The sequence below is a fragment of the Geospiza fortis genome, unplaced genomic scaffold (assembly GCF_000277835.1).
Source record: "Geospiza fortis unplaced genomic scaffold, GeoFor_1.0 scaffold183, whole genome shotgun sequence".
Taxonomy (NCBI): Eukaryota; Metazoa; Chordata; class Aves; order Passeriformes; family Thraupidae; genus Geospiza; species Geospiza fortis.
Genome location: NW_005054447.1, coordinates 1,253,544 through 1,270,863, shown reverse-complemented (window position 1 = coordinate 1,270,863; position 17,320 = coordinate 1,253,544). Strand labels below are relative to the sequence as shown.

The 17,320-nt window shown below is 49.5% G+C and overlaps 1 protein-coding gene across 6 annotated transcripts in view; it reads right to left on the bottom strand.

The window, feature by feature from the left end:
- Positions 1 to 1,166: 1,166 nt before the first annotated feature.
- Positions 1,167 to 17,320, bottom strand: part of CADM1 (cell adhesion molecule 1) — a 101,731-nt gene continuing 85,577 nt past the window's right edge. For 4 of the 6 annotated variants that reach the window (XM_031062379.1, XM_031062381.1, XM_031062382.1 and 1 more), the window contains 2 exons: positions 3,526 to 3,657; positions 1,167 to 3,333 (listed from right to left, as the gene is read on the bottom strand). In XM_031062379.1, coding sequence (XP_030918239.1) covers positions 3,215 to 3,333; positions 3,526 to 3,657 — 251 coding nt within the window. In that variant the 3' untranslated portion in view covers positions 1,167 to 3,214. Of the gene's footprint in view, positions 3,334 to 3,525; positions 3,658 to 12,076; positions 12,131 to 17,320 lie in introns of all 6 variants that reach the window. The other 2 variants (XM_031062378.1, XM_031062380.1) reach the window with 1 other exon arrangement.

The following is a 17,320-nucleotide window of genomic DNA, read 5'->3' as shown; positions in this document are numbered from 1 at the left end:
TGCCTGTGTAGGGCCAGAAAAGCAAAGGAGCAGAGTGTTTAGGTTCAATGGGAAGAAAAGCACCACTAAATAACCTTAAAACCCTGAAAGACGTGGACCCCTGAGAGGATAAATTACAGACACCACAAGTGTGAGACACAATTAGTGCTGGCTCGAGGAGAAAACCATCGTGAGCTGGCATCAGCCACAAACCTCTTCTGCACTGAAATAATTGCAATAGCCATGGAAACCATCAAAGCTGCTCTGCTCATTTCAGGTAAGAAAAGAACGAGCTGCTTTTTTGGCTCTGCCCTATGGTTTGTCCCTCAGCGTCACAATTTCTCTCAGAAAAACGTTATTTGTGACATAACCACAAGATGCCTTGAGTGCTCAGGAGCTGGACAGTGGCCTTGGTCTGGCACACACCCCTGGGTCCATGCGGCCCCTCCGGGGCCAAGCACGCTGCTCCTGCACGGTTGTTCTCGGTGTGATCTCCTCAAAAAGCAATTGTCTTCCTCCTCATCCTTTGTGCAGAACATAAAAGATTAATGATTCTAATTTCAGTGCTGCAGCTGCCTCGCAGCCCGATCTGGGGGGCTGTGGTGGAGGGGACGCAGGAGGAGGAGAGGAGGAGTGTTGATGCTGCTGCTGCCTGAGGCTGAGCGGAGCCGGACGGATCCTTCCGGCAGCGCCGGCTGCCGCAGCCGCGCGTCCGGGGCAAACGGACATCGGCGTCACCACTTGGAAATGCCAGGTGTTCCACAGACAGATGCCAGGAAACCTGGCAGTACCAGGTCTGAACGGAGACAAGAATGGGGTGAAGGAGGTCACGTATTTCAAGGGAGGATTACCTTACCTTACCTTACCTTCCAAGGGAGGATTTAAATATTTGTCTGCTATTAAGAACTTGTGTACTGACCTACCCCAGCTTGGGAAAGTTGGAATATCAGCGTCAGATCAATTTCCTCCCAGGCATTACTCCTCAAAGAAAGCAGTTTAGCAATTATAAACAAGAAACTTATGAAATCTGCTCTGTATCATATGCAGGTTCAATACATCAGGTTTAACTCCTTTTGTCCTAGTGCTGAGCGTGACCTGCTCAGCCCCAGCTCCTCCTGCCCACATTGCTGGTGGAGCTCCAATAGTGGACTCTGTAACAGCTGGGATAAAGAGTGCAAAACAAGGTCTAGTTTTGTAACATTAACTTTTTTTTATTAAGAAGACAGATATTTTATAGTACTTCTTTTCCTTTGTAAAAATGGGATACATGAACCAATACAAAATGTGAATGGGAACAGATGGATATGTATTTTCTTACACTGTAACATCTTCCATGGACACCTTAAAACAGAACTGGCCTAAGGGGAAAAAATAAAAAGGCCGGGTAAATAAAGAACAAGGTTGTTTATCATCAGTTCTGCGTTCTTCATTTGTGATCCTCCTTTAAACAAGGTTGTTCTTTCTTCACGCTTCAAAGTCCTAATGATCTAAAGCTGTACAAAGTAATACTCAACAATACATTTCAACAGTGCACTGTATACTGAAGAAAAAATACATAAACCGATATACAACTAAAATTAATAATTTCCTGTTTTTTTCTCCTGTTTTTATGCGTGGTTTTTTTTTTTATTTTTCCAATGCGTGGGGCCGAAATTTTGCAATCTACCTGAGACGGAAAACACCAATCAAACACATGAACCTGAGACATGTCAACATTGTAAGTCAAAGTTACATCGGTAACACTGCACTACGGTACACTTCCAAACAAATATGGGCTGCTCAAGGCCAGGATGCCCGTCCCGTGCCGCGGAGCCCCCGGCTCCAGCCTGGCTGCTTCTCACCGCGATGGGGTTTGGCAATGGTGCTGAGGGCTCAGAGAAGAGCTGCGCTCGGCAAAAGCTGCTCGGAAAAAAGGGTGTTTGTTTCGCGAGGTTTTGCTCCTGAAAGAGGGGGAAGGCGGAATACTGCTGGGGAATGGGCCTGCTTGGTGCTCCAGGCCGCCCTGTTCCCAAAGGAATCCCACATTGTAATGGTTCTGCCAAAAAACAGCAATTAAAAAACAAACGCACGAAAATGGCCCCCCCCCGCCCCAAGACCCGTAAAAAAATCCCCAAACCTGACACTAAGATTAATGCTTTCCTTAAATAAATCAGATACATTTGCCACATAAACATAATAAAAAAGTATCGCTCGAAATCCATGATTACTCACCAAAAAAAAGTCAGCATATATAACTTTATACCGTCTTCCCGCTGCAGTTTGCTACCTGTCGCTTACAATTCCAATTGAGCCAGAGTCTCCTGTGCACCTATGGCTTTAGTGGTCATTAGCACGCTCGTTTCAACACGAATTCCCACATTTTACTCAGCAGGTAGAAAAAAAAGGCAGTTTTGTTCATCCAGCCGCTCTCCAGGTCTGGGCTCACACGTCAGAGGGGCTTTACCTGCTGCCTCCACGGCCGCCGAGCGGGGAGAGGATGAGGAGAAACCCCCGCATCCGGGAGGGCTCTGCCTGCCCAGCAGGGACTCTGCTCCTGCATCCCCACGGCCGAGCAGCGCCTCTGCCGAGCTCCAGCCCATTTCCCAGCTGCACCATCGAAAGCACCTGAAACAGCCACAAAAGGGGGCTTGGGGGGTGTTATCCGAGCCCTGACGGCAACAGGGGAACGGGACATGGGCACACTGAACTGCAAACTACGCATCTAAAATGTGCTGGTTCTCCTCCGATGAGCTCGAGTTCTGAACGGAAACTGGTGAAGAGAAAAAAGGGGAAACACCTTCAGAGAAACGCACCTACTCCACGGGGTCCCAGCTGGCAACTCCAGAAACAGGAAAGGGGAAACGAAGAGCCACAGAAACCCGAAGGGAACTAACGCACAGAAGCCCCTCTTCTTCCCAGCCTCCCCCCGACCCGAACAAACAGAAATTAAACAAGGCACAGAATCTTCTGCAAATGACTTCACTAAACTAAATCCAAGCTGGACTTGGCCAAAAAAAGAAAACCCAAACGAACTGAGGTGTCGAACAGCAGAGTGTACTTTACGAGGAATATTTTTACACAGCAAATCCCAGACCTTCCCGGCCTCACCGCTCTCCACCCATTTGCTTTTTTTTTCCTTAAAAAAAAAAAGACACAAGCTGGTTGCAACTTCCAAGATCACTTTGTCTTTGTAGCGTTTAAATAGGGCCAGTAGTAACCGTCCACAGTTGGACACCTCATGGGAACCAAGGCTGCTCTAGATGAAGTACTCTTTCTTTTCCTCGGAGTTGTTTTGTCCCCCCTCTGCGTTGATGATGGCTGTGTCTGCGTCGGCCGCATCATCTGCTCCTTTGGCTTCGTGAGTGAAGTATGTACCTGCAAGGGAAGTGGAGGCTGTGTGACTCCTTGGGGGACTTGGTGTGGTGCTGAGGGAGCGATCGACAAAGGAAACAAAAAGTGCTGCTGGGAGAGAAAGTGGGGCGTGTGTCCCGTCAGACATGACAACACCGCGACTGAGGGGACACACGAGCCTGGCCTTTCATCCTCCAGCTTTGGTCTCTGCCTTACCTTTATGTCTGGCAAAATATCGCCCTAAAATGATGAGCAGGCAAAGCATTGCAAAGACGACGACGGCCACGACGCCACCAACCACGGCATGGTCCACGCTGCGTATGGCCCCGTCCTCACCTGCGCGGGAATCTGTTGAGATCAGAAGAGGAATAAGAATTGGGGACTTACTACGATGCTCTCGGCAGGCTCTGGCTGCAGCTGCTCTCAGGATGGGAAGAGCTGCCCTCAGGCTCTCCAGAGGAGCAGGGGTGAAGCACGGAGCTAACTAGACAGATGAGTTCGGGCAGAGGAGCTTTGTCCGGAGCCGAACTGATCTGGCGGCTCGACTCGCGAGGTGTTTTCCGCTAAAAGCAGCAGCACTATGACTACGCACGTGGGAGACAGCTGGGAGAGGGGAGGAAGGGCACACGGAGTTGTTGGTGGGGATCTATTTTGGGAAATTTCCCTATAGTGCTCCCCAAATCTCAGCCTTCTAGGTGGATGGGGCATGGAGAAGAGCAGTACTATACGGGAATATTAATCGTCAGCTCTGAGAAATGTCATTAACGAGTGCCCTGTTGAAAACATTTCAACTTCCCAAAACACTCCTTGCCCAAAACCCAACCCACCCAGCATGGAAAATGTGTTTACAACCATCCTCTGCCGCGACTGAACTGGGTTCCACCATGAACCCCCACCTTTACTGTCCAATGAACCCACAAGGACACCGCACTCCTGACCCAAAAGCTAACGCCCAGTCCGAGGCCGACAGTAAGCAGTAACTGTACGGTGCCTCCGACTGCTTTACTGCGTTTATTTAACTCCTCACCACACAATTAGTTTCCTTTCAGAAGCGCCTCTCCCTCAGGATGCCGTCACCTGGGAGAGGGATGACTGATGTGGCGGAGGAACAGCTCCGGAATGAACCCCGGATGAGCTATGGCCATGTAAAATGAATGTATAGCAGTGTAAACAATTTTAATTTAAGAACGCAGCTACATCAACCCTCGCTGCAATCCTAATGGCAAGTGAGATTTATAATGCAGTAAAAAACAATTATTCTCCCGCTGATTAATACATTAACATTTTGGAATAGAAGCTAAACCATTGTCTCTTTTTTTTAGTGAGTCAAGCGCGACACCTCTATTAAAATGATTTACTGGCCATACCTTACAATTTAAGCACAGCAGCAACAGAAACGGTAAAAATCTTTTAACTTTACATGATTTGTGAAGTCATATGTGAAGGATTTACCATTTAAATCTTTCACTACAAGAAGCACATGGCCCATAAATCTGCCCTGCCTGCGCCTGCCTGGACACCTCGGAGAAATGCGTTTTGCCAGGACGACTGAGAGAGCAAATGCAAGTCAATTTTTAAGAAAGATTTATCTCCGTCTCCCTCCAAAGAACAGAGCAAATCTCTGAAGCCTCCACCTCTAATAATATTTGAAGTTTATCGATCAAGCGTACAGATCCGTGACAGCTAAAGGTAATGGGGCTCTTTTGAGCCGAGACCTGATACAAAGCTTTCAAGCAGCAGCTGGGATTTACGCTTTCTATCGATATTTCCAATTCTGCTCCAAGATTAAGGACTGAGGGACCCAAGTAAATAACTGGGGACCAAGAGCACCATAAAGCGCCTTTTAATTAAAACAATTTAAGAATAAAAGCCCCTTTCAAGTAACCTCTGAGAGCAGGAGCCCCAGTGTGGGCAGAGAGATGCTGGGATGAGCTGGGGCGTGGTGAGAGACACTGTGGAGACCCTTCCAGCAGCTTGGCTGATAAGCTAAAAACTGCAGCCAAAAAAGATTATTCCCCTGTAAACCAAATACACAGCAAAGGGGGACCTTCTGTCTCATCTCCAGTGGGAACCAATCATGCTGTGATCACATCCCAGCGTCTGCTGTGTGGCAAGCGGCCGAACATCCCTGCATGCTGAGGGAAAGGTGCCCATGCACACTCATGGGGTGCTGAGCTGATCCCGTGCCCAGGGACAGGATCTGCTGCCTGCCCAGGGTGGCAGCTGGGGAAAACCAGTCACACTGGGCATCCTGGGAGCCCGCACTCTGACACAGCCTTCCCACTGCCACTCCAGCTTGGCTGATCTGGCCTCCATGAACCGGCTCTCTGCAAAGCAACTAAGCTGGCTCATCTGCTGGAGCAGCTGCTTTAGGCATGCTTCACTCCATTTTTTTCTTATTTTTTCAGACACTTTCGCCCAGTTCCGCTCGGTTGCATTCGGAGCAGCCAGCAGCATCCCAGCCTGGGCGATGAGTGCCTTGTTGACATCTGGAACAGCTGAGGGGCATAAACATGCTGAGTTACGGCTCTGTAATGTGCTTCCAGCAGGATTTTGCATCAAGAGGCATTTTTTCTTCATCATCATAAATTAAGGTTCTGGAAAGACGAAGCCGTGTGTTCGTGCTGGCGGCGGCAGCCTCCACGCTGTCCCACCGACCCAGTGCCGCAGAGATGGGGCTGTGCCAGAGCCCTGTGCCTACACATCCCTCTTGTCTTCCCTTTGCCTGGCATCACACCAAGAGCAGGGAGCAAGGGTTCCCCTGAGAGGGGACTTTGGCCTAAAGCCTTGCCAGGTTTGCTCAGCAGAGTTTGTTAAGTGTCAGTTCCTCTGCTGAGACGTGCAGGGCCATTTTTCTCAATTGTTCCTCTTAAGGACGACCCCTGCGAGGCGCCAACCCAAAGTTCACGCTGTTATACACGTGGCTAAATACATCTTCAAGCTTACACACGGCCTAAAACATTCGTGCTGCAGCATCTCCTCTCCTTGCCTCCAGCCCCTCATCAAAGCCCGCATGCTCTGGCACCATGACCCAGCACCAAGAGTTCTGGCTCTGCCTGCAGGCACAGCAAAGCCCAAACTCACTGCCAGCAATTCCAACACTGCTCCCAGCAAACCTGCCTGTGTGCCACCAGCACAGAACAGCCCCTCCACATCCTGTCCCTCGCTATTTCGTTGGTAATTAACGAAGTGTCAGGTCTATGGAACAAGGAATAATTCCCCAAAGCCAATGAGAGACTTGACCTTAACAACCGGAATCTGCTTTAAATGCTGTCTCCAATTCACCCAAGCTATTCCCGCCTCCTATCTCTGATTAAACCAGAAATCACAACTTTATTGCTGAAGAGGGAACAGTTGAGATGGCAGGAACTGACAAAATGCCACATTATTTGCTAATCCTAATATGTTATTCTTCCTCAAGATTTGCTTTTCTCAGCACCAATTCAATTACAGATGCTACAAATCCTTCTGACATTTAATTCCCTCTTGTCAGGGCGCAGTAAATGTATACATGCAGAGCTTTCCCATTAGGATGTTAATATATATTGGAGCAAGCTGAATCCTGGCCTCTCCAGCGAATCATCAGGAATTTGCCTATTAGGCTTTTGTTTTGGGTTTGCTTGTGAATTTTTGTGGGTGGGGCAGAAAGAAGGAGGGAAGGGCAGGGAAGGAACAGACATCACAGCATGTTGTCAGCAACATGCCCCTTCAGGGCTACTCTGCAGCTACTCTGCACCTTGGCTGAACCGTTTTTGGGTCGATGCTTTGCTTGGCACCAAAGCACCTTAAAGGAAAACTGCAGTGGTAATGGTACAATCCACTTGCCAGAGCTGAACTCATGCAGGAAAAAAAAAATCAGTTTGTCTTCCCAAGTGCTGTGCTGCTCCCCCAAGGGACTGGCACAGCTGCACCCCACAACAGGGGATGGCAGGGTTTCATGGGATGCAGTACTGGGCCCGTCTGCCCAGATCACTGTACAGCAGCAGCAGTGCTCCAGAGCCTCTTCCAGGGTGACCAGGAAGAGACTTGGGTAGCTTGAAATTTATTTTTGCTGATTATTTTTACCAACTGCTCATGTAATCAACAAAAGAGTGATTACACTGGTGGAATGGCAACCTTGAAGTTTTCCTTTAAACAAAAAGTGCAGCTCAGCAAACAGCACATAGACAGGAGAGAAAGGGGTTTGGGACTGCTTCCTACTCATCACAGAACTAAGGAACTAATTCCAGAGGTTAGGAGCAGTACGGAGCAGATGCTGAGCTGGGGATTGTCCATCTAAGTATTGATAATCATCATCTGTGATTCACACCTGCAGGCTCTCAGCTATGGGGGCTTTGGGGGACTCTCTTAAAAAGTCAATGTTCTAATGATCTCCAGGTTTCTAACATTTCTGCCAATGTAAGTGCTAAAATCAGCTTTCCGTGGGCTCTCAAGAAAAATGTTGGTGATGGTAAGAGCAGCACTCTGACAGTCTGGGTCAGTGCTTACACTGAGGTTTAGCAGAGGGAAGACTTCTCTGCTCCCAACTTCTCAATGAAAAGGTTCCACTCAATTCCACTTTAATGAGGCTTTAAATATAGATGTATCTATGAATATTCCACTCTTCCCATCAGCAGCAGCAGCATCCCAAGAGTAAAAGTAAGACTGGGTTGGCCCGGGCTGCCTGTATTTTAAATCTCCTTTCTACCCACACTAACAGCCTCAGACCTATTCGGGTCAAACCACTGCAGGTTTACCTTCAGTGCTCCCCACGCTCTCAGCAGCGGGTCCCGCGAGGCTCAGGCGGCGGCTTTGGGCTCACCTTGGTGACGGGAGCCCCCTGCACACAGGAGCATCCTGGAGCACCTGGAGGCAGCGGCTCCTTCCTTCCAGGGACCTCCTGCAGCTGGAGGAGCCGGCCCCACCTCTCCACGGCCGCTGGCACCGCTCCTGACACTGCTGCTGCTGCCAACAGCTCCTTCCCTGCGTGCTCCTCACCCTCCCCAGCCGGTTACGGCTCTCCTCGCCTCAGTGCCCGAGGTGTGGAGCAAAGGCAGCACCGGGAGATCCAGCCTGTCCTGCTGGGATGTGGGAAAGCCCAGGCTTTATGGAGCCCCTGCTGTGTGGTGCTCCTGACTCCTGTCCTTCCTCCTCACCTCCCTCCAGCTTCACACTAGGCCAACTGCAACATTTTGGGGTATCTCTGGACAGCCCTGACCTTCCTCTATGTGCATTTCTGCTGTAAAAGCAGAGAACAGAGGGAGATTTTTATGAAAATGCAGTTAAGACATTATTTTTGGCACATCAGGATTTATTGCTGCACTTGCACAAAAATTTACCTTCTATTTCTGGGTGAAAATTAAGGTCAAGCTCCTGACATTGGGCAGTGTGGGCTGACCTTGTGGGCAGGAGTAAGTTCATATACACCGACCCCACTGACGCTCCTGAGCTTCCCAGATGTGCAGGTAACATCTGCATCGCGGCAGGGGAAAGGAAACCTACGCCTACAGCTTTGAAGAATTCCTGAACAAGTGACCTCTTCTAAATCTGATTACAGTTTCGTTTGTTAAATGATTATCCCATCAGTATGCCTGAAGATCCCACAGGTCACAATTTGGGTGTTTAATGGCCTTAAGTCATTTGAGCACTCCTGAAAACCTGGTGAGCCAATTATTCCTTTTCCCTGGAGGTAGGAAACATCAGGACTGCACTGACACCTCCCAAATGAATCTGGGGTCAATTCTTTTGTGGAATGAAGTTTTTGAAATGATGGAGCAGCACTAGAGGTCGGACTTGGCAGGGGGTGCTGGTGGAAGAGCAGGCTGCTGTTACTCTGTGAACACTATAAAGCACTTAGCCACGACATGGGAGGACAGAAATCACTGCCTGCCCATGACAGGATGAGCAATAATGTTATTCATTCCCACAGCATGGCATGGAGCAGGCTACCCCTCCTCGAATTTATTGAGGGGCCGTTAAAGAGCAGCGTTAACCTGCCTGTCGTATCGTAATTGAATTTGGTCTAATTTAAACCAGAGAAATTTGAGGAGTTCATCCTTCTTCAATCAATAAGCTCCCCTTCAGCGACCCATTTCGAGATCGCTTCATAAAAAATAACGCGCTTTGTTTGAATAAATGTGCTCACCGTGGCAGAGCTCAGAGCTGCACGGCTGCTTCCAGACTCCTCTCTGGAGAAGGGAGCCCCGTGTGCAGCTGATGCCATTGATCCACCAGCATCCCCTCTGCAAAGGTGCTGATGGTTTTTGGTCAGGGAACCATTCCCTGGTTCACAGGAGGTGCTGATGCTCTGGAGCAGAGCCAGGAGAGCTCAGGGAGTGTGGGGAGGCGTCCCTGGAGCGCCGTGCCCGGAGCGCACGGCTGTGTCTGTGTGTGCGCACCTGCATGCACAGGTATGCACAACACACACACACACACACACTCAGGTTTGTGCCCTCAATGCTGCAGGAACCCTGCCTGCCGGTCTGTGCCAGGCTGGAATGAGGAACTGAGAGGTGCCAGGCCAGCCCTCTCCGTACCCTAAGGGCTCAGGATGTGAGGAACGAGAGGAGGATTGCGAGAGGCACAGACACACAGAGCTCGGCCGAAGAGCAAGGACGGCTCTGGACTCAGGCTACCTGAAGGGCGGAAGGCAAGGGATGCATTACTTAATTGCACAGTCGGCAGAGCCTCGCTTGAAGCTGTGGGTGGGACAGATGTACCTGGAAGGAACAGCACACTGAGCAAACACGGCAGCAGCCCCCACGCCCGCCCCGCCCTGCCCTGCATCCCTCAGGGTGGTGCCCAGGGTCCCCCATGGGGGTGGCCTGTGCCCTGCATCCCTCAGGGTGGTGCCCAGGGTCCCCCATGGGGGTGGCCTGTGCCCTGCATCCCTCAGGGTGGTGCCCAGGGTCCCCCGTGGGGGTGGCCTGCGCCCTGCATCCCTCAGGGTGGTGCCCAGGGTCCCCCATGGGGGTGGCCTGTGCCCTGCATCCCTCAGGGTGGTGCCCAGGGCTCCCGGTACCCGCTCCGGCTGGAGCAGAGGACAGCATTCCCAACAGAGAGCTAAACTCCAGCACTCACCTGGACCACCCATCTGAGAGCCCCATGTGCTGACCCTGGGCCAAAAACGTGACCTGGTTTCAGCCTCCGAAGATATGGGGCAGAGACCACTCTGTCTGCAGCAGAGAAGGGTCTGAGGCCCTCTCTAGTGCCTCCCCCATAGCTGACCCAGCATGATCCTGACCACACCTGACCAGGAATGATCACCCTTTGGGCAGGCAGGAGTAACCCAAAGAGAAACAAGCAAAATTTTGAAATTCGTAGGGAAAAAAATCAGTAGTCAAACCAGATGCTCCAAAAAGGCTGCTCGGCAGCACACGATAGGTGCTCACTGTGGGCAGGGGCTCTGCCTGAGCTGCGTTCTGTAGAGGTGGGAAAAATTTTTGGCTTCCATTCCAGACTCAGAAAAAGGACTACACTGAGCTGTGTGCTCTGGGAAAGGTGTGAGCCCCTCTGAGCAGCACAGACTGGGGAGCAAACACCTGTTCTGGGAAATTCCTTTGAGGAACTTTTTCAGGTTCTTCTTTTCATTCACCAAAAAGTGTATTTTTCCTTAACAAATAGAACTTTAAAAAGTAAAAGAACTTAGAGCAAAACAATTTCCCCCATCCACTCAGGGATGTTCACCAGAGCCCTGGTGCATCTTACCTATGGGATCTGTCCCAGGCCTGCAATAATAATTGTTAGCATTGCTCAATGTTAGAAAACATCCAGAATGAATCCATCATTTCTGACCTCTTGGCCACAGCACACCTGCAGTGTCTTATGGGATGAGACGTTCCTGATTTGATTGGGTGAGAAGGAACCATTTGATGGAGCAAGATGAGGACTCAGGAGTGTTTTGGCGTATTTTTTTGCTCCATGCTGAACCCCTGAGAGGAACAGCACTGGGCTCCAAGCTGGGCTCTTCCCAGGGGGACAAATGGCTGCTCCTGCCCTATGGCCAGGACTGTGCACCCTGCACTGGAGCACACATGCAGCCACAGAGCCCAGCAGGTACCAGGAATCTGCAGGGATGCTCTGCAAGGGGGAGGCAAGGAAAAAAAAATAGATGCATTTCTATAAGAAAACATGAAAAACAAAGATTTAGGTTTGTACCACTGGTAGAGGCTCTGCTCTGAATGCACCCAACTGCATCCACTGAAGATGCTGTTATGCTTTAATCTCAATCAGCACTAATTGGCAAGGACCAGCCATGAGGATGCATTCATGCCCCTTTCAGACCAGTGTGGATAAAAAGAGGCTTGAGCCATTTACTTGGTTTGGCCTCACTGATGAAACAACCACCTCCTTTTTACTGCCAATCTGATGCTGGTAGGATGAGGAATCCCCGAGCAGCCAAGGGTTAGTGCTGGCCACCTGTTTTAAGGGGGGTTTCACACAACACGGCAGAGTCAAGTGTTTTACAAACAAAGACTCAACTCAACCGGTCTCCAATTCAGCATTCAAAAAATCCCAGCCAGGAGGGAACTACAATGGTTGGCCTCGGTGCCCTGCACCTCCTGCCCCGAGGATGCCACACAGAAATGGGTGCCAAAATAAAAATAAAAAATAAAAAAAAAGGAGGAGAACCCCAACGGAAAGGAGCGCACTTCCAAGCTGCAAGAGCATGGGGGGAATGGCTGTGCCATAGCAACTGCACAATGCAACATGGCCAAGATGCAGAAATCAGAGTGGGACCAGTGTCTAGCGAAGGAGAGCAGCGGGTTACCTACAGACTAGCCCTTACCTGAGAGATCCCCATAGTCCAGCTCCTCGGCCGAATTGGGCAACTGAGTAAAGCCTTACAAGTAAAAACAGACTCGTTTTTCTCTGCGTTTCTCAAGCGACAAAAAACAACACACTTAAGAACTGAGGATGAATTTCTTGAGGGGGAAAAAGAGAATGCGTCAGTCACTTGCCACCGTCTGCCGGTGCGGGCAGAGCCATCGTGTGACACCAGTGCAATCGTGGCCTTCATTACAGACAGAAATGCTCCTCGCTCTACACTGTTGGCACACGGAACGTGGCATTGAGACCACTCATAACAGCATGCAGAGCCCCAGACTCTGCCTTTCGGCCGTCACGGGGACCATTTCCCAATTTAGTCCAGGCTGATTTCAGTCCTGCATACAGAGAGCAATGGAAAACTTGCCTCCAATTTTGCAACCAATCCAATTAGTTTTGGTCATGGTGACAAGGCAGGACATTTACCAATGACAGAATATGAATATTGCGCAGTGCATGTCATGGCCTGTTTGCAGGCTGCGGGCTGTGTCCTCTGCCAAACTATTGGACAAAGTGGCTTTTTTTCATTTGCCCAAACGTGATGGATTTATGGGAAAAGCATCTGTCCTCAGAGCTCTAAAGCAATCAGGGAGGCACGTGGTCATGGCCAACACAGGCAGCACTGCCTGTGAGGGCATTAGTGCTGCTTGGTTTGGGGGTCTGAGGAAGTGCTGGGGTCTGCAGGCAGAGCATCTCCAGGGTTGAACATCTCAGCACCAGTGCCAGGGCAAACCAGAGCCAGGAGGCCACCCAGACTTACTGAAATGTGGGCTGGGGCAATGTTACCCTGTGGGCTGCGACTTCCAGGACTCACTCCTGCTGCTGGCCACTAAAAGCAAATGCATAAGCAAAGAAAAAAAATCCCCATGAAGAGATCCTGCATCCCTGGGCACTGGGGAACCTGGGATCATCAGCTCACAGACTGCTACCAGAGCTGACTGTTAAATAGCCAAGCTGTGAGTGCAGTATGGTCAATGTGCAGACTTGGCCCCACTGCAAAGCAGCAATATGTATATTTTTATATATACACTGCCCTTAAAAATGAAACTAATTTTCAGTGATTGGTTTTTAAATGCATCAAATCATCAGGAAGCTACGTTGGTATTACCTCCTGAAGTGGGAAGCCATTTAGATTAATAGCAGGAAATAGTGTGCCACTCTTGGGTTTCAGGGAGTCCTTTTCAGATTTTCAGGAGCTTTTTTCCTATAAATGATCTATAAATACAACAGTTGACTCACAGAACCATTGACCATGCAAAGCTGCACTTGGCAGAGGAGCCCTTCAACTTTTCTCTCTCCAAAATTGATTCTGTAGAGAGTTCCTTTTCAAGGAACTACATTTTCTCACTGATGAAAAAGGGCAATGCTGCATTTTTTATGAAGAAAAAAAAATATCCTTTTCAGAATAAAATTTGCAACAATTCCACAATTTTGCTTCTCCCTGCACCTGGGACACTCACAAATGCCACCGGCCGGTGTTAAAACCTGTTGTGAGGCATTTAAATAGGTGGTAAATTACTTCTTGATTTTTCTCATTAAACTTTCATACTGGCTACTAAAGCCCCTTCTTTTCACTTCGGAGGGGATGAACTCAAAGTCTGCCACTACTCCTGTCAAAGAAATGAAAGGGAACTTTTCACTCTGCTCCATTTCCCTGGAAATGATAAATCCTCGGCAGGCAGAGCCGGCACGGCGAGTGTGTCCTGCAGCTCAACAAGGCGCTCACACAAGGACCAGGCACCCGGGTATATTTAGGTTTCTGTGGGCGCCCACGCTACATCCAGTTCTTTAGGAAAAGCCAATTTCTCTCCCATCTCAGGCTCTAAATAAGCAATTAGGGATTCCGTTTCACGCGGCGCTGCGCAGACCCGCAGCGCGCAGGCAGCGCTGTGATGTTTTATTCACTGCCCCAAGGATGGGAGCTGTAAAACAGACTGAGGAACGGATTCACTATTAGCTGCACTTTTAAGTAGGGCATTTCCAAGAGGGAAGGAGGCAGTTGGACTGGCAGAGCTGCTTGGTGATGGCAGTGCAGAAAGCCCTTTTCTGTGGCACCTGGCAGGACGTACGAGGGGCCAGTGCTCTGGTGCAGCCAGGCTTTGGCTTCAGCCAAGCATTTTCAGGGACTGAGGGCTATCAGAAAAAGGAACAAGAGTGTAACACAATAGTGCTACCTATTCTTGTACCAAACCTGCTAAGGCCACAATTAAAAACCTCACACAGGCCTTCAGGGAAGGATTTCCGGCCTGTAAAATATTTTACCTGCTGCATTATGGGCCAAGTATTTTCTTATCACTCTTCATTTGTGACTGGGGTGTTTTCCTTATTTTAACCTTCACTCCAGGCTTCCCGCTTTGCCAGCTTCAGAGGAGGGAGGCTTTTCCAAATGGCTCAAAACCCTACCTTTCCATGGGAATGAGCAGAAATTCTGCCTGTGCTGAGGCAGCATTGCTTGGTTCTTGCCTTGCCAGGGGAAGGGGGAGCAGCCCTGAGCCCCACATTGCTGGGCAGACAGATGGATGGACAGGGCCTCAAGCACAATGCCCTGAGTGTGCAGCACCCACATCCTGGGGAATCTGAGCATTTAGAGCTCTCTGCTTACAATAGGGTAGGGGCAGAATTTGGAAAAAATTGGACACAAAGTCAGTGTGTCCAAGGTCATGGCTGCTTAGAGATGTCCTGCTTGTACAGGGGGCAAATGTGAGCTGGGCATCTCACCTGAGGGGCTCCCCAAAGGCCAGCACCTTGTGAAGGCTGAGTTCTCTGGCCACCGAGGGCCGACAGGGGCCAGGACATGAAAAACTGGCACATTGATTATGGCGGTGAGAGGGGCAGGGAGGAAAACTGAAAGGACGTGGCAGAAAAAGCGCTTTCTCCCCAGAGTGAGTGGTGCAGATACTCCAGGCTGTTACACTCCCGGCTCCACCGAGTTCTGCCTGTATTCCAGCTCAAACAGTGGGCCTGGGATTTCAGCCCCACGGGCACCCTGACCCCACGGGGCACACCGAGAGGGAGGAGGGCTGAAGCTGGGAAAGCCCGGCTTCGTGGGGTGCAGCGGAAGCACAAGCCTTCCTGCCGGCCATGACCATGCTGTTATTGGAGCTCTGGCAATGAACAGTGCAGAGAAAGGAGAAAGTGCATCAGAAAATTCACAGTTAAGCTCTCATTTTTCAACAAAAGAGTTAACAACGTTCGTGCGTTAGGTCACTCATGCATCGCTGCCGTCAACTCCATTCCGTGAGGAAACAGGAATGGCAGGGCCTTGGCTACCGCTGGGACATGCACACACACACAGGACTCCTTCCCCCCAGTCCTCTAGGATACACTCCAAAACTTTCAATGGCTCAAAACCCTCTTTCCCCGATTGAAGCATTGTGCTGGCTCCACACTGGCCTTACATTCCATTTTCTTTGCTAGCAAGCTCTTTTTTGGGTTGGTTTTTGGTTTTTTGGTTTTTTTTTTTTTTTGGTTGGTTGGTTTATTTTCTTTTTTCTTCCCCCAATTCATTTTAAATCGTTTTTGGAGAAAATCCATTTGGCTGTATTCATGCCCATGCATTTCTAGTCATCCACAGACATGCTCACTCCCATCGGACATCAGAAAGAACAAATGGCCAACATACAGAAACACCTGGTATACTCCATACACACTCCAGCAACACAAGCTTGGAAAGAAATCCAGAGTCTTCATGGGAAAAGCACCCCACAAGGGCAAGCATGGGGGAATTCAGAACAAACTGGCTGGTTTTAAGGCAGGAAAGTTTGTGGCAGCTCGTTTGACTGGGATAGGTTGTCATTTCAGCTGGCCACCTCCCTGGCACTGATCCTCCCCATGGAGGGGGGAAGCCCTCGAGTTAAGAACAGGCTTTTTATGGCTTCCTCAGAACAAAGAAAAATAAGGAAAGACATGAGGAATTCCTTTGAAAAATGGGGCAAAGGTTTGCCACTGAGTGTCTGCCCAGCTTGTCCTCATTGCAGAGCCTAATACACGCCTACACGGAGCCTTTCCTGATGCAGAAACACCACCCAGAAAGGATGTTGGGAGTTGTGCCATCATCAGGGCTACCTGATCTTTTTCGAATTTAGTGATCAACATCTAGCCACAAACATGTAGCTACAAAATCAGCAATGTTGGGTCTTGACATTTAACACACACAGGGAGATTGACACACAGACAAAACATAAGTGTGCCCTAAGATTTCTGATCTTTATGCCAAGTGGGAAAATGCATCCAGGTAGGTAAGTTATTTGGGATAAGAAGTGTTAAGCCCCTCCACTTGATACGGCACATTGCTACAGAATGATTGCTTCACTCAGTCCTGCCTCTGACCTCACCCAAGCAACACCTCAAGGAGAGCAGGCAGGAGAACGGGGTGCTCTGCGCTAGGGATTTCTGTCAGTAAAAAATCAGTCAATTTATCGAAGGTAAAAGAAACTAGAACAACAAAGTCCAACATGGATTAGCTGTAATTAAAAATTGTCAGAGGTTTTGGTTCTTCAGCTGAAAAGTAAGCTTGTGCCAAAAAAATGGGATGCTCAACTTCCAGCCTGCAGCGTACGTAGGCTCGCCGGGGAATGGAGGAAGCTCAGGAAGCTGTCAAGCTGTTAGCTAGACTGCCTCGAGCAGACGAGAAGGGTTACTTTGCTAGACTGCTATGCTGAGAGGAAAGTGTTGCTATTTGTTTTCCCAATCTCCTTCTGCACTGTAATAACGCAAACTTCCCTGCCGACCTTGCAGGCGAGCGCTCCTCTGTGGAGCATCCCAGAATCCCCAGTGCTGCCCTGCGCCAGCAGACCCGCTGGATACTCTGTCTTAAAAACTAACTCAAAATCCAAGAAAAATGCTCATAACTCTAAAAAAAAACCCCAAAAAACCTCCACCAAACAAAAACCCTAAAGAAAGAAAAAAAATTAATTTCTTTGTCGTGTGTGAAGTGATTCTCTCAGTCAATGCATGGAGAACCAATTGGCATTGCTTGGACCTGGACGCCACTTCCATGGAGCTTGTGCTTGCCTGGCACCAGGATGATCAGCCGGGGTGCTCACAGCAGAAATGACAAGAGCAGACAGACTTTCCAGCCTTAGAACCCATGTTGTATTTATGAGATGAGTCCACCTGAAACACAGTTTTCCCTTGAAGACTCCAGTTCCCTTTTTGGCCTCCCCTTCCCAGGCTTGTCTTGCCACTCAGCAGCGCTGAGAAATAA